The sequence below is a fragment of the Haliotis rufescens genome, unplaced genomic scaffold (assembly GCF_023055435.1).
Source record: "Haliotis rufescens isolate VD_foot unplaced genomic scaffold, xgHalRufe1.0.p SCAF_4, whole genome shotgun sequence".
NCBI classification, from domain to species: domain Eukaryota; kingdom Metazoa; phylum Mollusca; class Gastropoda; order Lepetellida; family Haliotidae; genus Haliotis; species Haliotis rufescens.
This window is the reverse complement of record NW_025964112.1, coordinates 50001904-50023417: the sequence shown is the minus strand read 5'-3', so window position 1 is coordinate 50023417 and position 21514 is coordinate 50001904. Positions and strand designations below refer to the sequence as shown.

General features: G+C 38.9%; 1 protein-coding gene across 1 annotated transcript; it reads right to left on the bottom strand.

Annotated features, from left to right (window-relative positions):
* Positions 1 to 1026: 1026 nt before the first annotated feature.
* On the bottom strand, positions 1027 to 21366 carry LOC124151376 (T-complex protein 1 subunit epsilon-like). Its single transcript, XM_048381918.1, has 10 exons — positions 21133 to 21366; positions 20148 to 20373; positions 18539 to 18737; positions 17985 to 18177; positions 15358 to 15507; positions 14735 to 14854; positions 9813 to 9998; positions 8640 to 8777; positions 8061 to 8241; positions 1027 to 1467 (listed from the first exon to the last, which is right to left on the bottom strand). The coding sequence occupies exons 1-10, from the start codon at positions 21235 to 21237 to the stop codon at positions 1346 to 1348; spliced, it is 1620 nt and encodes a 539-aa protein (XP_048237875.1). The 5' UTR covers positions 21238 to 21366; the 3' UTR covers positions 1027 to 1345.
* Between the last annotated feature and the right edge of the window lie 148 nt (positions 21367 to 21514).

The following is a 21514-nucleotide window of genomic DNA, read 5'->3' as shown; positions in this document are numbered from 1 at the left end:
CTAGCCCATTGAGATACCACGTATATAACATGGACACCCACTCAGACAATATACTGACTACGAGCCAACAAGAACTTGTTTTAGTCCCTTTATGCCAGCGCCTAACGCTCTACAACTAGACCATGGAGGCAGCCCTTTATGTAGATGAGGTGAGGTGAGGTGAGGTGAAATTGGGTTTAATGTCGTGCCGATTATTGCGCGTGTATGTGTGGATGCTTGTATTAGTCCTGACTGATGGCGATTTTATAGTGCTAGCACACGAGATATCATGCCGCAGTTTAACATGGATACCCCACTCAGACACAGTATACTGACTCCGAGCCGAAGAGTCCCTGTTTTAGCCCTTTAATGCCGAGCGCCAGACAGGGTAACAAGTACCATCTTTTACCGTCTTTTGGTATGGCGCGGTCGGGGATCGGGGATCGAACACCGGACCTTCCGCTCTCCGGGCGGGCGGACGCTCTACCACTAGGACATGGAGGCGGTCCCCTTGATGTAGGAGGTAATACTGAAGTGATGCAGGTTTTAAGATATTACCTCAGTGAAACCCCCTTAACACTGGCAGTGCCAACAAGCCTAGAAACAGCCAGGTGAACATTGAATTCTGTCAAGCCTAAGAGATGTCACACTGCAGAACAAATTGCAGAGGATTACACAGGCTACCCCCAACAGTGTATGAATAAATATGTATCAGGGCAAAGCCGAGGCGATAACCCCATAAATTGTCCCCACCACACAATGGTCTCCAGGGGTAGAAACTAACATTTCTTGTCCTTATAATGATTACATATAGCAAAACCCTTAAAAATGGCAAATTTCTACTAGTCCTTATGATACCCTAACTATTGGGCAGATTGGCAAGGACTACAGGACTGGTGCCAATTTCTAAGGCTGGTCTCTTGTCACCCAGAGCACAGCTGACGAGACCCCAGGTAACGAGCAGACAAAGGGTAATAAGAGTTGTGTAAATATGAACATGTAAATTAATATTTTTGTTTCAAGTCGTAAAGATCACCAACACACTAGTTCCTGTTTTTCTTTTAATCTGTATATTTGCTGTGAATGTTGTACAAAAAGACATGTATGTACACAAAAGAAATCACACAATGTTTGCAAAACATGAAACAGAAGAAATAGCACTGATGATGCAGCGGTCACTTGACAAGTCCCTAGGCATAACATTATCCTCAATATTAATGACCAACTGGCTGGTGTTGGCATTTCAACATTCGGCAGGCAGGAATTAAGAGACTTGGCCATGAATGCCTGAGACTGTCTCCACGAGTAGTGGAAAGCAATGTCAAGTGAAATAAATAGATTGGAGTCCTACACAGTCCTGATATGATCACATTTCATTTGGTGCTCGGATGTCGTCAATCTTGAGGATCATCCTAACCAGTTGTGTGGCTAATAGCAGCTGCTGCTTCTTGGCAGTTAGGGTCTCAATCACGTTCTGTTCCTTCATATCTGAAAATACAAAAAGAGATTGACATGATAACCACCATCTGAATAACAGACTTCTTAAATGTCTACATGTTTCTCAGTAAACATTGAAGATCATAGAAATGTTGACAGCAAGATTACGAACTAAGCGTTTTTGTACCGGGTCCATTACTCAGGCTATCCGACTTTCACAAAAGTTCTAGCCCAGTCAACTGAATATTCTCAATGTGTATACTTATCTCTTCAATAGTTGATTTATCCTTCATTATTTACCAGACATCAATGAAGACGATAATTTAAACCTCGCACCAAAAGTATGTAACCAAAAGGTTTCGCTCTCAATCATACACATTTCATATATTTGCTACCAGTTTATTACCACTAAAAGGATGACATCATTCTGACTTAGTTTCTCTCAGAAATAAATGCCGCTAGGGTAGTTTCATGCAATATCAAACGGTAATTCCATTTTCATCACAGAGAAACAATCAAAGGTCAAGTAGCCGGAGGGCTGTTAGAAACTGCAGCAAATAAGTTATATCTCAACGTGTTTTAGAATGCAGGGAAACTTAAAGCTACTCGTCAACTCGAGCAATCCCCCAAGTTCGGTAATAGTCACAGGACCTGTGAACATCCATCTTCAGCAACCCATTCTTGCCCTAAAAGGTGACTATGCTTGTCGTAAAGTCCAGTTTCCACCCTTGCCGAACTAGGCTGGTATTATGGAGTTACATTTTGGCTGGACTAACGAGTCTATGCATAGTCCAATCAAATTCGTGCACCGAAATCGAAATCCGGTTCGTAAACTGTCGTGCAGATTTCGGTCGATTGCAGGATTTGCAAAGCATGTGCACCGCCAACTCGTTGTCAGCAGATATTTACTAATTCTTTTCATGTTTCTAATCAAAGTGCTCACGTGATTTGATGCATTTCGCGATGTAAGATCCGTTTTATCACAATATAGATCTTGATTATCGATCAGATAGTTTTGACTGGGCGCCACCATTTTGTGTGAAGCAAACGCAAGTCATACGAGAGGTGGAATCCGATTGGTCCATACGAGAGGCTTAGAGTGAGTGAGTTAATGCTTTACGTCACATCGGCAATATTTCAGCCATACAGTGACAAGGAGAGGCTTAGAAGGGACAAAACCGGTAACAGCCACTGGTGGGGCTACGATCGAGCCCAGTAATTCCAGCCTAGTTCAGCAAGGGTGGAAACTGGACTTTTATAGTCAGTTAACTCTCTTGCCTAGGGAAGATGCTGTTATATTGCTGAGTGTGGCATTAAATAACAAACCAAGTCACCGAGACTGGCCACAAACCGTCACTTTACTCCAAACATTGAATCAAGGGAGGGTTTATTTGTGGAAGATGTAGTTGGGCATGATCACTGATGTGTTTGTACATCTGCTTAAGTGAATTCATTCATAAAAAATACAACCCAAAATTCTTAAATCAATACAAGTTTCTCTCAGAAAGTTTTGCCGCTAGGATTGTTTCATAAATATCAAACGGTAATTCCAATTTTCATCACTGAGAAACTTAATCGTTCTGACATATACTGTAAATCGTGAAATGAATGCGTCTCCAAAAGAAGGCGAGCGCTGACCCCTAGCCAAAAATATGAATGCGACACCCCTCCTCTCAAGCATCAGTGGATTTATATCTAAAGAAAATGTCCTGTCAGGTTTACAGGAGAATCCCCATCTTAATCCAACCTTACATTAGTCCAATCACACACCAAATAGCACCGCTTATTAGAGCTGAGTAGAGTACTTCCACTTAAGCAATAAATGCACGCTGGCTCGTATTGGCCTTTTACACAGTCGCAAAGACACCATGTTGTGTGGGTGGTGAGTGTCTGGACTTGCAGGTGTGATGAGTGATGACATAAGTGAGTAGAACTCGAGTCTGGACCCCAGCAGTGACAATTCACAGGATGTAATTAGCATTAGTGATTAGTGTTTGAATTACATTGTTTATATACTTGTTACAAGTGCTGCTCAATAAACAGTGATGTGGAATACATAGTTGCTTGTCTTCAGCGAATGTCTAAGTTGGTATTTCTGCTATCCAAATTGTCTTATTGTTGATAAAAATTCTATGTTTAATAATGTGAGCAAAGACCACTCACATTTTTCGCTTTTAATTCACGCTCGTGTTAATGTCAAGATTTACAGTATACGGAAAGGCTGTCAGAATACAACATTTGAAACCAGCTGAGTCGACACTATGCTTAGAATCTACTTAATTCAAACAAGACCCTTTCCTCACACTGCACTGATAGTATTCTCAATGTACATTTTCTCTGAGGATGAACGAGCTCACTGTACTTGAAAGAGACAGTAGCGAGTTGTTCATATTCAAGGATCATGATGAATCCTTAAGTTTTCCAACATGTATTTTAGCTTGAATCAATACCACTTGCCTTGACTTATGCCGAAAATGGTTTTCATTATATAATTAATATAACTAGATCTTAAATGGTTACTACTTTGGTTGTTATCAAGCTGTTCACAGCTCATAAATTGTTAAAATGGCAACTTGTTCACTATAACGGTAAATGGAAACTGGTGAATATACAATTTTTCATATTCCATTTCTCTCAGAAATAAATGCCGCTAGGGTAGTTTCATGCATTATCAAACGGTAATTCCAATTTTCATCACAGAGAAACTTGACATACTTTTTAATAAGGAACTTAGGAGAATGTCATCATGGCCATGTAAGAATGTTAATTATGTATACGAGGTGAACTTTGCATATGAAAATTGAATGACATTGATTATTCACTGACAAAGGATCGTTTTAACCATTTTGTATAAGCTATCATCATGGCTAATGACATGAAGTTGTTGCATCGTGTTTCTTACAATATTATCAAGAATGAATGTTCAACCCGCATCCTTTAGTTTAATGTATCAAAAACCCAAGCTTCAAATGAAAACTAGATTTCTATCTTTTACAACTTTGCTGTTATTAAGCTACTCATTGCTCAAACACTGCAAGTCCAATCCTCAATACACAAGGCAATGTTGAATTGAAAGACAATCTTTCACATTTGTTTCCCTCTGAAATAAATGCCGCTAGGGTTGTTTCATTTATCATCAAACGGTAATTCCAATTTTCATCACAGAGAAACTTGATTCATTTCAAGTAAGTAACTGAAAAGTAAGTGACGTAAGTGTTAATTATTAGACAGTTATATAAGTTTGGGACAGTGAGTACAAAGTTCTAGTACTTTTTTTATGGGTTGAGTCCCATCTGATACAAAGAGTCAGCAATCTAACCCACTCAGGCACCAAGGCTTCCACAAGAATGAAGGTAGGACAACTGGTAGTCTAGATCATGTACTTTGTTTACCCATCTGATAAGTGTAAATTGGCACGGATCTCATGGCCGAAAGGTATGAATACACAATGCCTCTTTAGAAATTATTATGGATCTTTTCGGAGTACTATAGCCAGCAAGTATAATAATGACTTTTTAAGAGGGATGGGTATTTACAGTACAAATCCCCTCCATTTCATAGAGTAAGAAGCTTCAGTATTTTGTTATATGGAACATCTAAACCATGTAAACAAACTCTATTCAATTCCATCAATTAATCAAATGTTCAGTTCAAATTCAAGTACTTCCATTTGAATAAATTTCTCTGAAATAAATGTAGCTAGGACAGTTTCATTGGTATCAAATGGTAATTCCAATTTTCATCATGGAGAAAATTGACGGTCAAACAAGGATTTTGAAAGGGTATTTCACCATGTTCACAACAATGCTAATTTAACATGATTATTACTATTATTAGAACCTAACATTCTGTGAATTGAATAAAAGTAAAACTGAACTCATTGACCAAAAACAAACTGATTGATTCAGTTATGATCAGAGACTAGTATTTTGAACATTTTGTGCATTTTTTAGAACATTCTTCTGTTGCCACAACAAATTGTTTCAACCAACAACGGCTACCATCAGAACGATGAGTTCTGATTAACGCCTCTTTGAATGTATTTCAGTCATATCACGGTGTCAACTTGTGGAAATGATGCAGGTCTTGGATGTTTATCCCTTGGGCATCACCCATCAGCGTGGGCATCTTGTTGAACTGACAAGGTGAAATGGGGTTTAATGTTGCGTCCAAGATTATTGCACTTATATAGCGACGTACATGCACGTGTATGTGGCTGCTTGTACTAGTCCGGACTGATGCCGATTTAAAGTGATAGCACACTGAGACACCATGCCGCAGTTTAACATGAATACCCCACTCAGACACAGTATACTGACTCCGAGATGACCAGTCCTTGTTTTAGCCCCTTAGTGCCGAGTGCCAGACAGGGTAACAACAAGTACCATCTTTTAACTTCCTTTGGTATGACGCGGCTGGGGATCGAACCCCGGACCTTCCGCACTCCGGGCGGACGCTCTACCACTAGACCACAGGGGCGGTGTTGAACTGACAAACCAACTATAATCAGGTCACATGCATAGAGGAATGAGGTAATACACGTAATTAGCTTCAACATGTTCAATGTTTGTGAATTACGTGAACCGATAAATTCAATACTTCCACATTTGTTTCTCTCAGAAATAAATGCCGCAAGGATCGTTTCATATGTATCAAACGGTAATTCCAATTTTCATCATGGAGAAACGTTTTATGTTCCAACATCAACTTAATGGACAAAACCTTTGATTCCCCAAACATTTATGGTACTGGTCGTTATGATTTTTCCACATGTTCCACGGATGAATATAACTTTACATATCATTAATGTTCTAACCAGTGATTGAGTGAGTATGGTTTTACGCCCCTTTTAGCAATATTCCAGCAATATCACGCCGGGGGACACCAATTATGGGCTTCACACATTGTACCCATGTCGGGAATCGAACCTGGGTCTTCGGCGTGACGAGCGAACGCTTTAACCACTAGGCTATCCGAGCGCCGCATTGTTCTAACCAAAAAGTATTAATGCAAATACCAACTGGACATTGTAAACCTTATCTTTCTTGCAAATTTTTATTGCAATGTCATAATTATTGCCATCCACATGGAAAACATTTGCAAAGAGTCCCACTCCCCCCAAGGCAAACTAACTTTGTAAACGTTATCCCTTGGTCATTTGAATAACTGAAAATCAAAAGTTCAGTTTGCTAATAGACACAACTCAAACTTTCGACAGGGATAATCAGATGTCGTTCTGTGTATCTTGGAAAGATAAAAAAAATCTCCCTACCGAAAGGATAAGTATACCTATAATTATTATTCATGTGTGACACCAACCCATGCTTGCCGTAAGAGGCGACTAACGAGATCGGGTGGTCAGCCTCGCTGACTTGGTTGATGCATGTCATCGTATCCCAATTGCGTGGATCAATGCTCATGATATTAATCACTGGATTGTCAGGTCCAGACTCGATTATTTACAGACCGCCGTCATAGAGCTGGAATATTGCTGAGTGCGGCGTTAAACAACAAACATTCAGGTGTGATCTCAGGGAAGTATGCAGCTCAAACTATCTGATAATCAATAAACATTATGCACTAAAGGGATACAATGCTGAAGGTCATATCACACCTGTTGAGATGTCGTAACTTGTGCATGCCAGTCTTCGAAATTCAAGCTAGCCCATGACTATTTAATTGGGCTGACAAGTAAAAATCCATTGATAGTAGTGCTCATTGACATGAAGCATTAAGCACTATAATTTGGAACCAACTCTCAATTCTTCAATTGTGTGAAATTGGAACTGAATAAAACCAACAGAAAATGTAAACACCGTAAACACTGTATTGTCCAAGCAGGTCTAGCAACAAATACTTAGGATCAGTGAAATAAGGTTGACACTAGTCCTCTGGACCTGGCATCGAAAGAAATAGTTAAGGTGGGCCTCCAGGTTTCTCTCAGAAATAAATGCCGCTAGGGTAGTTTCATGCATTATCAAACGGTAATTCCAATTTTCATCACAGAGAAATTCACTCAGGGCCCTACTGATGTTTCAAGTGTCAACCTGTTCATAACTTTAAACCTGAACCCAAACATCAACTAGGCGCTATATAGTGGTAAAATGTAGTGTCTATGTTTGAAATATGCGACTCCACTGGTGATTGGGTTGTCACATTAACGCGTGATCTGACTCATTTGTTGGTAGGGGGACCAAAGCTGCAGTAACCGTATCTGTGCTGCTTCCTCTGAACGATTTTAATATAGACTTGTCGCTACACAGAGCTAGAGACTGTCCCATAATGTTTCCTAACAGACCCCGAACCCAAAACTGTATTGCACTTTACATGTTTCTGCAAAGTGTATGCGTCCTGGTCTAACAATAAATGCAATGTGACTCGCTTTCTAAGACACTTGCATTAAAATATGTGTACTTTATCCAGATCGTGCAACAATGTGCTTACTTAGCAAGTTCATAACCAGATTGGTCAAGTTTATATCCCCCATTGCACTTAGTATAAAGATTATACTTTCAAATTGGTCCTCAAGTTGGCCAGGGAAACATATTGGAGCCGGGGACTTAAGGCAAATTATACCATCTGGTATAAAGGCCTTTCTAGTCCAATCTGGTGTTCAATTTGTGGCAACTTATTTACCAACATACCATTTGTTCCTTTCAAGAGACAGTCGATGCCAAGCCTAGGGTTCTTCTCCTTGACTTGTCGAGATTTCACATCGGCTAGCGTGTGGATTGGGGCCTGACCACTGTTTTCTGCTAATGCCAAAGGAATGCTTTCCAAAGCTTCAGAGAAGGCACGCACTGCATATTGCTCTAGAGTTGAAATCTAAAAAACAAAACAATCAATTATTAAAAAAAGAATTCTCTAAACAAGCAAGAAATGCACTGCAACAGAAAATTTGATCATAATCAGCTTCATCATAATTAACACTCAACCTTCCTTTGACGAAACTGATCAACCTGCACATTAAGATTCTATAAACATTAGTCCATCTATGTCTGTGTCAACCGTATCATGAATCTCCTTGCAACAAAAGCTTACACATGTCATTTCATGCTGTCAGATTTGTAGACCCTCTTGAGTAAATGCTAACCTGAATCTTTGCTGATGACTGAATTCTTATGAAAGCCTGCTAATTGTTCGGTGGTCGCCACAGAGTATTAACTTAATTTCTACATCAAATACTCAATTTCAGGACAACGGTAAGGTCTAGCTAGCCCTACCTTATCTGCAGCTTTAGACACAGCTAGTGAGCAGGCGATCTCGGGAGCTCCACCTCCGTATACAACACGGTTGTCTCGGACGATGTTTCGGATTACACACAAGGCATCATGAAGACTTCGCTTAGCTTCCTCCACAATCTAGACAAACATAAAAAACAAAGTATTATAGGTGAGGTGAAATTGGGTTTAACGTCGCGTCCAAGATTATTGCACTTATATAGCGACGTGCATGCACGTGTATGTGTGTGTGTGGCTGCTTGTACTAGTCCGGACTGATGCCGATTTATAGTGCTAGCTCACTGAGATACCATGCCGCAGTTTAACATGAATACCCCACTCAGACACAGTATACTGACTCCGAGCCGACCACTCCTTGTTTTAGCCCCTTAATGCCGAGCGCCAGACAGGGTAACAACAAGTACAATCTTTTAACGTCTTTTTGTATGACGCGGCCCGGGATCGAACCCTGGACCTTCCGCTCTCCGGGCGGACGCTCTACCACAAGACCACCGAGGCGGTCACAAAGTATTATAAGTACTTTGACCTTTTTGGTCACACAATCAACACCTGACAAACTACTTTGAAATAAAGGTTAGTCAATGTTTCATCCTTATCAGTGTGTGAGACTCATTGAGTAAGTCTGACAATGGTTCGGGATGATTTTCTCTGGCATGTTGTCTGGTCCACTCAGTTAATGGTAAAACTGGCAGAAATTTGACATGCCAAAAGAGGAAACGTACTCAGATTAGAAATGACAAAGATGTGTTTACTGATATAAACAGTGTTTGGTTAATTACATTACAAAACATTTACCAGAATATGAATTGGGAATTTATCTCAACCTGATTAGGGGCTGATATTTGGCCCCGAGTAAGCAGCAAATATCAGTAAAATAAAATCCAAACTGCAACAAAACATTTACCAATTCATGCTTTTATATTAATAAGTGCTATGGCTTTGTAAGGCAACTTGAATTTCACTGACAATAGTACTTCAGAATAGTTTAACATTATTGCATTGAATGCAATGTAAAATACCTCTAAAATAAGGAAACTGAGAAAAAAAATAGATCAAATTTTGAACGATTTCTCCTAATTTGGCTGGCAAGTGTACTTAGTTTTAATTCCTAGATAAATCTCTTAACACTCACAATTCCAACAACTTGACACTCACCATCTTATTGCCTCCCCTGATGAAGATGGTGACCGCTCTCGAGTTCTTGCACTCCTCAATGACCAACATTCTCTCTTTGGTTGTTCCAAAGTTCAACTCCTTCACGATGCCAGCACTTCCCAGCTTCTCAGGGGTCAGCTCTTCAAACCGTGGAACGATTCTACCTCCAGTTGCTATGGCGATCAACTGTAAAACATGATAAAATATGTAAGAAATGATACAATAAGTAAAGGAGTACCACTGATGGATTTGAAAAATGTACTGCTTAAGCACTGGACATATGTGCAAGTCTTCAGCCCATGCATTATTCTTTGAATGACAGGATTCTGGGCAATTTCTTTTTCGGTCTGTTCAGGGGATTGTGTGCATAGACCTGTGTTCAAAATTGGATAGATGTTCTATTTATACAATCAAATATTCCAGGCACTGTCTGTCTCCATACTTTGAAGTAATATTTCCAAAAGGTCTCCAACATAGCCTTATTCAAGTTCTCTCAGAAATAAATGCCGCTAGGGTAGTTTCATAGTTTCATCAAACGGTAATTCCAATTTTCATCACAGAGAAACCTGATATACTTCTTAAACAATAAGTTTAAAGAATGACATGTATGAATGTTTATAATGCATATAACGTGAACTTACCCCATTAAAATTGGACTTAATTATTCACTGACACAGGATAGTTTCAACCATTTAGTATTGGCCAACATCATGGCAGACACTAACAAGTTGTGGCATGTTTCTTACAATCTCATCAAGAATGACACCTCATCCTTTATTTTCATGTATCCACATCCAAACTTGATTTCCAGGATGGTTCAAACGAAATGAAACCAGATTGATTTTATAAAACTTTATTTGCTTGTTATTAAGCTGCTAATTACACAAACCTTGTCAGTCCAATCATTCAAGAAATGAAAATACACAAAATTCTGCTTAATCGAAAAACAATCTTTTACGCTGTTTTCTCTCAGAAATATATGCCGCTAGGGTAGTTTCATTTATTATCAAACGGTAATTCCAATTTTCATCACAGAGAAATTGCATCTTTAACAAGTAATTGAAAATCCGAATGTGCGTAAACTTAATTTCCTGGCAGTTACAAATTTGAGAAAGAATCTCATTTACTGAATAATACCCAAATGAAACATGTGAAACCAGCTGTGTCTTCATGATTCTTAACAGGATCTACTTCATTCAAATTGGAACCCTTCCTCACACTGCTAGCTTTCTCAATGTACATTTTCTTTCAAACTAACAGAGCTTAATGCATTTGCCAACAGGAAATCAATAATATTGTATTCGATATTTTCGCAGGATCAAAAGCTTTTGTTTGACATGATTCTAACTTATGCCTGACTTGGTTTTCATTATGTAATTAACAAACCTAGATTTTCAATTGTTACTACTTTGGTTATTAATTTGCTTACAGATCATACATTGTTGAAAATGGCAAACTTGTTCAATATCAGGGGAAATAGAAACAATGGTGAGAATAAAATCTATCAGGTTCCTTTCTCTCAGAAAAATAAGCAGCTGGGTTTGTTTCATTTCTTAATTTTGTAAAAGAAAACACACAGAAGACATCACACAGAAAGTAAAGGAATAATACTATAGATTTGAAAAAGTTTTCAGCCAATGGATATAATTCTCTTGGAATCACACCATTCAGGGCAATTTCTTTTCAGTTGTTGCGGACATTGTGCATTGATCCATGTCCAATAAATCAGTACTAACTTCTAACAGGTCTCCAACATAGCTTTATTCAGTTTCTCTCAGAAATAAATGCCGCTAGGGTAGTTTCATATGTATCAAACGGTAATTCCAATTTTCATCACAGAGAAACCTGATATACTTCTTAAACAATAAGTTTAAAGAATGACATGTATGAATGTTTACAACGCATATAATGTGAACTTACTCGATTAAAAGTGGACTTAATTATTCACTGACACAGGATAGTTTCAACCATTTAGTATTGGCCAACATCATGGCGGACACTAACAAGTTGTGGCATGTTTCTTACAATCTCATCAAGAATGACACCTCATTCTTTATTTTCATGTATCCACATCCAAACTTGATTTCCAGGATGGTTCAAATGAAATGAAACCAGATTGATTTTTTAAACATTATTTGCTTGTTATTAAGCTGCTAATTACACAAACCTTGTCAGCCCAATCATTCAAGAAATGAAAATACACAAAATTCTGCTAAATCGAAAAAACAATCTTTTACGCTGTTTTCTCTCAGAAATATATGCCGCTAGGGTAGTTTCATTTATTATCAAACGGTAATTCCAATTTTCATCACAGAGAAACTGCATGTTTAACAAGTAATTGAAAATCCAAATGTGTGTAAACTGTTAATTTCCTGGCAGTAACATCAAATTTGAGAAAGAATCTCATTTACTGAATACCGTATTCGACGTAATAAGCGCCCCGCTCTAATAAGCGCCCACGGTGACATTTGCTGATATATTGGCGGGTGAACACTCCCAATTAGCACCCCTTCCAATTGATCAATGTACACAAGACTTATTTATTCACGTATAATATGCACTCGTGTGCTATATGCACCCTTAATTATGGGCAATAAAAGTCTGGAAAAATATATCTGTTGTACATTAACATTTCAGGCTGTCAGCATAACCATGAAATTTATCTTTCAACTCTTGTCTTTTTTCACCAAAATAATAAGCCTATAAATAGCCTAATAATAAGAGCCCACATTTCTAATTTTGAGAGTGCCCTGGGCGCTTATTACGTCGAATACGGTAAAACCTATTTACCCAAATGAAACATGTGAAACCAGCTGTGTCTTCATGCTTCAAAACAGGATCTACTTAATTCAAATGGGCACCTTCCTCACACTGCTAGCTTTCTCAATGTACATTTTCTTTCAAACTAACAGAGCTTAATGCATTTGCCAACAGGAAATCAATAATATCGTTTTGATATTTTCGCAGGATCAAAACCTCTTCGTTTGACATGATTCTAACTTAGGCCTGACTTGGTTTTCATTATGTAATTAACAAACCTAGATTTTCAATTGTTACTACTTTGGTTATTAATTTGCTTACAGATCATACATTGTTGAAAATGGCAAACTTGTTCAATATCAGGGGAAATAGAAACAATGGCGAGAATAAAATCTATCAGGTTCCTTTCTCTCAGAAAAATAAGCAGCTGGGTTTGTTTCATTTCTTAATTTTGTAAAAGAAAACATACAGTAGAAATCACACAGAAAGTAAAGGAATAAAACAATAGATTTGAAAAGTTTTCAGCCAATGGATATAATTCTCTTGGAATCACACCATTCAGGGCAATTTCTTTTCAGTTTGTTGAGGACATTGTGCATAGATCCATGTCCAATAAATCAGTACTAACTTCTAACAGGTCTCCAACATAGCTTTATTCAGTTTCTCTCAGAAATAAATGCCGCTAGGGTAGTTTCATATGTATCAAACGGTAATTCCAATTTTCATCACAGAGAAACGTTAAATGTTCAACATCAACTAAATGGACAAATCCTTTCGATTTCGACGTCATAATGATTGCCATACACATGGAAAACATTTGAAACAGATCCACTCACTCAAAGAAACCTACTCAATGTAAAAGGGATCCTCTTGGCCATTTCGAAAATTGATTATTCTAATTTTAGGTTGCTAAGTTGCTAACATACACTAATCAAATTTTGATAGAAATACACATCAGATTAGTCCTATATAAATATGCACTTGGCACATGTGTTTGTTTGTTTGTTGTTTAACGCCGCACTCAGGAAAATTCCAGCTATATGAAGGCAGTCTGCAAATAAGAGTCTGGACCAGACAATCTAGTGATTGACAACATGAGCATCGATCCATGAAAAGATAAAACTACCCCTATCAAAAGTGGAGTAGTATACTCCTACTTCTTATTCTGGTGTGATCTCAGGGAAGTATGCTGCTCCAACTGTATTTGAATAGCATGAGATGAGATGAAATTCGGTTTAACGTCGCATCCAAGATTATTGCACTTATATAGCGACGTGCATGCGTGTGTGTGTGGCTGCTTGTACTAGACCGGACTGATGCCGATTTATAGTGCTAGCCCACTGAGAAACCATGCCACAGTTTAACATGAATACCCCACTCAGACCAGTCCTTGCTTTAACCCCTTAATGCCAAGCGCCAGACAGGGTAACAACAAGTACCATCTTTTAACGTCTTTTGGTATGTCGCGCCGGGGATTGAACCCCGGACCTTCCGCTCTCCGGGCAGACGCTCTACCACTCGACCGCAGAGGCTGTCGTATTTGAATAGCAAGAAACCTTAGGTACTAAAGGGATACAATGCCTGTCCTCATTTCACACCTGTTGAGATGCTGTAACTTGTGCATGGCAGCCTTTGACATTTACACTAGCCTGAGACTTAAACTGTGCTGACAAGCAAAAATCCAATGATGGTAGTCCTCAATAACCTCATAGCACTTGAGGATGATCATTCTCAACCAGTTCTCAATGTTTCAATTATGCTAAATTGGAACTAAATAAAAGCAACAGATATGTAGACAGCAAACATTTTTGTATTGCTCACACAGGTCTAGCTACAAACACTGAGGACCTGTGAAATAAGGTTGACACGCATCCCCTAGAAGTGAATTTTAAAGGCTGGCCTCATGTTTCTCTCAGAAATAAATGCCGCTAGGGTGGTTTCATTTATTATCAAACGGTAATTCCAATTTTCATCACAGAGAAACTCAATCAAGGGGCTACTGATGTTTTCAATGTGAACATGTTTATAACTCAACCTGCAAACAAATGTGTCTTGGAGAATTCATTGTGTAACACCAACTTTAAAATTTCAAATTTGGTTCTCAATTGCATGAAATTAGCACCATCTCTAGTTTCTATCAGGGAATGGAGAGTAATAATTACCTCGATTTCAGGCCCACCGACCCAACGAACAGCTGGTAACTTCTTCTGCAGCAACAGGTGGTTGGCTTCATCATCAAAGCCCCACTGGCAGATGACTAGATTAGCTCCCTTGTCCTTAACCTACAAGCAGTAACTTCATATGAATACCATCCCAGGTCTATCGTACAAATTTGTAGAGGTCAACATTACCATTCCCTCAGAAAATATTGCCGCTCGGTTAGTTTCATTCGTAATCAATCGGTAATTCCAAATTTCATCATTGGGAAAACAGAAATATATCAAAACATCCTAGCGCAACACCAAAATACCCAGAGTTATTACTGACATATCGGCAAGTTTTTCAGCAATATCACGACTGGTGACAAGAAATGTGTCCACACTGTACCCAAGTGGGGATATACAACCTGGGCCTTGAGTGTGATGAGCAAATGCTTTTACAACTTGGCTACTCCACCACCCATACATCGAGCGAGTGTGGTTTTATGCCACTTTTTGCAATATTCCAGCAATATCCCGGTGAGGGACACCAGAAATGGGCTTCACACATTGTACAGCCTTCAGCTGGATGGACAATTAAACCACTAGGCTACCCCACCGCCCCCATACAGATATCGGATACTTACAGACTGAACCATATCTTCAAACTTCTTTACTTCATATTCCCTAAGCCTCTTGTAGTCTTCTACGGACTTGACATCAAGCTTGTGCTTAGTCTTGGGCTTTGGGGGCTCAAAGGGACAGGTCAAAATGGCGATCTTGGCATCCTTGACCATCTGGACGAACATGTTCACAAACCATCAGCATTTCATACATTATCGTTTAATGTGTACTGTACACGAACACATAACTATTAGCAATGTCTCATCCTTATCAGTGTGTGAGACTCATTGAGTAAGTCTGACAATGGTTCGGGATGATTTCCTCTGGCATGTTGTCTGGTCCACTCAGTTAATGGTAAAACTGGCAGAAATTTGACATGCCAATATATATAATGTCAACAGTTTAAAAAACCCAAGTTTAATAGATGTACAAACTTACAAAGATAATATGCAACCAATTCAGGATACCAGCTAAATACCACTAGTCAACAGCTCATCAGTTCTTTCATAGATATGTGTAGAAATCAAGTTGTCCTTGATGGCCACTGTTTTGGGACTTAATTTTGACATAATAAGCGCCCAGGGCGCTCTCAAAATTAGAAATAAGGTGCTCTCAAAATTAGAAATAAGGTGCTCTCAAAATTAGAAATAGGGGGCTCTTATTAGAATATTATTTTGGTGGAAAGAGTTGAAAGATAAATTTCGTGGTTTATGCTGACAGCCTGAAATGTTTATATACGACATATCTTTTTCCAGAATTTAATTGCCCATAATTAGGGGGGCAAATAACACATGAGTGCGCATTATACGCAAATAAATAAGTCTTGCGTACATTGATCAATCGGAAGGGGTGCTAATTGGGATTGTTCACAAGCCAATATGTTAGCAATTATCGCCGTTGGCGCTTATTACGTGGAATATGGTAATATATTTACCTGCTCTTCACTTTGGGGACAACTTTAAATTTTAATTTCTTTGATCCCTGCCCTGTTTTTCTAATTGTATGAAGTAACTTTCAAGAAGAATAAAAACGTCATTTTGACTGATTTAAATGGTTTTCTTCATGTTCATTGGCTTGTTATATTGTAGGTATTAGCAGTGCTGATTTTTCTTGGCTACAGATTGACTGACGCACTTATACAATATCTCATCAAGTACCTGCCCCAGAAGTGTCAGTGACCACCTCTAGTTATACAGTGATAGAAACAGCTTTAGCCCACTAGTCCTTATAACATAGCAAAACTCTTTGTTTAGCGGAAGTGATGACTAAGATCTGATTTTAATCAGATTGGAGAAAGAGAGCGTCTCCAACATCATAAACGTTAAATTTGTTTGTTTAAAGCCGTAAATGATTGAGTCTGAACCACCACACAATCCAGTGATTGACATGAGTATAGATCCATGCAATTGGGATACGATGACATGCATCAACCAAGTCAGCGAGCCTGGCCACCCTGAATCCGTTAGTCGTCTCTTACGACAAGCATAGTCGCCTTTTATGGCAAGCATAGGTTGCTGAAGAGGGTCATTAATGTGGTCTGTGTGGCACGGGAAGTGCATTAATCATGTTAATCTTGTAATAGCTTAAAGTAGCGTTAGAAATTGGCTGTAGTCCTGTAGTCCTTGCCAAACTGATCAATAGTTAAGGTATCATAAGGACTTGTAGAAATTTGCCCTTTTTAAGGGTTTTGCTATATGATATTATAAGGACTAGTGGACAATTTTTTTTAGTTTCTACCACTATTAAAGGAATTTGGAACTTGAATAGAAATTGTTTATTGATACAACGTAAATGTCTCATCCTTATCAGTGTGTGAGACTCATTGAGTAAGTCTGACAATGGTTCGGGATGATTTCCTCTGGCATGTTGTCTGGTCCACTCAGTTAATGGTGAAACTGGCAGAAATTTGACATGCCTTGGACACAACCACCCATGTAATAATTTGAAGTTTCAAATCTCATTTGAATTTTTTTACATTTCTAAACATCTTACCTTTTACCAATGCCTACCTAGGGCTTTGCTCTGTAGATGGATACTCATCAACAACAGAAATTGGCACTGGTCCTATAGCCCTTGCCAAACTCCCCAATAATTAAAGTATCATAAGGATGAGTAGAACGTTGCCATTTTTAAGGGGTTTGCTATATGTTATCATTATAATTGAGTGAGTTTGGTTTTACGCCGATTTTAACAGTATTCCAGTTATATCACGGCGTGTCAGCTTAATGTGGGAGGAAAGCCCGAAGTGATGTAGGTCTCAGACGTTTACCACTTCGGTGAAACCCACGAGCACGGGTATGATGCTGACAAACCTAGAAACATAATCGGGGCAAACCGGGATTCGAACCCACAATCATAGTTTTCTGGCGTGCCCAAGGGACGTAACTCCGCAACTCTTGCGGCGCCTTAGACAACTGGGCCACCCGTGCCCCTGGCTTTGCTCTGTAAATCGATACTCATCAACCACAGAAATTGGCACTGGTCCTATAGCCCTTGCCAAACTCGCCAATAATTAAGGTATCATAAGGATGAGTAGAACGTTGCCATTTTTAAGGGGTTTGCTATATGTTATCATTATAAGGATTTGTCGACTAAAAAGGGTGAGTTTCTAGGTTTTTTTCATAAATCATCATGGTAAGACAAAACCTACCTTGGGCATCTGGGGATGGCTCATATCCTTGTCCACTATGACTCCCTTGACCAGCATAGTGTCCTCCAGCTTTCCTCCAACTTTGCTCTCAATTTTGATCAGCTCGAAGTCCACATCCTTTCTGTCCAGGTCGGCAACAGACATGATTGCATTCACTGCAATTTCTGCCATCTGCCGGTGGCATCGGTTTACACTAGGAAAGAATAAGGAAACTATTACTATTACTGGCAGTACGTTACCAGTTTTTACTAAAGAAAATTTGCAGGTAGTCTGAAATTTTACTTGTCATATTTCAGCTATAACACAGCATCCTGTCATAATTAAATGGGTCAAGCAAACCAGTGGTCGATAGCAGAAGCAACAATTCACAGGAAAAAGTGGTATGACACAAAACAACCATATCACACATTGGAACCAGACTTGTACAGTCAGTTAACTCCCTTGCCTTGGGAAGAAGCGAATAAGTAGCTAATGTTACAGACCGTTGCTCATAGACAATTGGAGTAAACAAACCGTTCAAGCTACTTGTCTGTTTTTAATCCCTAAATAATTACATTTTTGAGCCAAGTGTTGTCATTGCCAGTTTGACAAGTGGTTCCGATTCTTTGAGATTCACACCGAATGTCTCGCTTATCCTATTCAGTTCCTCTACTGCCACATTAGCTGCCATCTCATAACCATCAGCAACACGGATCGGATGAATGCCTCGGTCTAGAAGTTGCTCAGCCTGCTCCAACAGAGCACCTGCTAGCACTGCAACAAATAAATATACAAATTTTCACAATTCTCTGAACAACATACGGGAAAATTCTTACATAATGCTGATAATATGGGAGGTTTGGAAGTAGCCTGCATAACACTTTATCATGCACACTGATGGGTAAAGCTTTTGCCCATTAACCCTGCCTCAATACTTTAAAATCATAACCCCTGGCTAGAAGTATTAAGAACAAAACTATTAACACTATCCCCCACCTTGGGGCATATTAGAAGTGTTTGTTCATGTAGTAGTGAATGTATACTATAAAAAAATAATAGTCCAAAAAAGACTTAAGAGATCGGCATTATTCAATTTGGTTTATTTTGTAAGTGTAGGTCATCGGCCCACAGTTACATCTGTATTACAATGGACGTGATGTACACAGATCTTATTGTTCTGACAATGTACTACGAAGTGCCATCGCTTGATAGACAGATAGCTAGATTTTTAATTTATTTACAATAAGTTTTAGACATATTAAATTTTTGTTTGGTCGGATATTCACAATATTTCTGTGGTAAGTGATCCTCCCATAACTTGTAACCGGATCGGCACTATGGTCGCTTTGTCATCAGAAAAGATGGTTAAATGTGAAATAACTACACACAAAAGGCCATTTCTTTGAAAAAATTAATATGACACCAGTTCTCGATCAGTCTTGACAAGCATCTCTTAAATAAGCTTATTTCAGTAGTTTCTGAGAAAACTTGTACCCATTGCAGACACTATGCACTTTGCAAAATAACACTGATCAAATGCTGTAACTGTATGCTCAAAATCTAAATACATGTAGCAAGAGTCTCTTAGAAATCTTGCCAAGTTTCATTCAATTAACGTCAATAGTTCCTGTGAAAACTTGTCCACATTGCAGATACTATGCACAATGTTGAAAAGCATGGAATAAGGGCAATGTAAAAAAATAACTCAAGTCTTGACAAGTATCTCATAAGCATGCAACCTTTCATTAATCTAATTTCAGTAGTTTCTGAAGAAACTTGTCCCCACTTCACGCAATATGCACAAAGTTGATGAGCGCGGAGCAGGGGCCATAACTCTGTAAAAATGAATTTACAACACAAATTTTCGAAACTCATTTAAGATCATGACCATTAAGATTAAGATTAGAGTCAGTGTAAAATGTCATTTCCCTAACTTAAAATAATATTTGACAAAACATGTCCCCTTCCAGAAGCGGAAAGACAGGCGACAAACTGTTCCTATATCCCCCTCACCGCTTCTTGGCAGGGGACAAAAATCATCTGCCTTAACACAGGCAAATTTGGAAGCAGATGTTACAGGCAGAATTCTTTCCCACTGATGCATAGACATAACTTTTCAGTTGGTGGGAAATCTGTCTCAAACATGTTCATTCAAAGTAAATAATTCATCCATAACAGACATACCAACAACCCCGGTGGTTCCATCTCCAATTTCATCATCTTGTGACTTGGATAATTGTACCATCAACTTTGCAATTTGATGGTCAACATCCATCATGTCTAAAATGGTGGCTCCATCATTTGTGATTGTGAGGTCCCCATCTGGAGACTGCATCATTTTGTCCAGACCCTTTGGGCCCAGAGAAGTCTTCAGGATGTTTGCAACTGATTTTGCTGCCAAAATGTGAGACTGCAAAAAGAAAAAGACCATAATTGATCAGCGACACAGACCGTAAGCAAAATGTGATACACTTCTTAATAAATTATTTGGGACCAACACAAAATGTTATCATGGTTATCAAGAACGTTGTTTAACATGTTTAATGTCACAGTCAGCAATATTCCAGCCCCTTAGGATATCCTGTAAATAATCAAGTTGACCAGACAAGTCTGCGATTGATATTATGACCAACAAACCACACCATAGGGGTAGGATGTCATGCAATTTTACCCAATCCATTAAGTCATCTCTTACAACTAACACGCACAGGTTGCTGGGTACCTATTCTAACCGGAATTCCCACATGGTGTAATGGTAGTTTGAAGCAATGCAAAGCACAAACAAAAAGAATCTACTGGAAGTATCACCTGCTCCTGGTCTGAAAGTGTAACTGACGCACAAAACTCAAAAGTTTTAATGCACAAAAGGGTACTGCAGTTCCATATTTCATTGCATTCTGTGGAGCTGTCTTGGTCTTGAATACCACAGTTGAGAAATTTATGCAGTAGTATATACATCTATTCTTATTTCTAGATGACTCCTTAAGCAGAAGATATGTTCAGAGACTTCTCTGACAATGAAATAAATAGTTAGGACCAGTGACGAAAAGTTAAGATGCTGTTCACATACTGCAAAATGTGTTCAAGTAACAATTACAATCATTCCACTGACTCTCTTGTCGTTCATGACTATACATGTCTAGGCAAAATAAACTTTCAGAGCAAGTACCTTGTGAGCCTCAATACCGGATAACCGGCTCTTGGATTCTTCATCTTTCAAGATAATGAATGGCCGTCCATATTCATCAAACGCTATCGACCCTCCTCTGTTCATTTTGACTGGCGACAGTCAAGGATGCAACGACAAGGTGTAGATTCGGGATGGATTACTAACACATGGATATCTCACGCTTCTAGATTCTTCCCGAAATCAACATGGAGGACAAACTCTCGTTTAGAACGAGAAAAGCGCCGAGATACTCTCAAGTACTATCTTCGGCACAACTGTTAACATACATTAAGTTTGTAGCTGCGCGGGTGAGTGATTATTATTTTACACCCTTTTAATTAAAATTTCAGCAATGTCAAGGCGGGGGGCACCCAAAATAGGC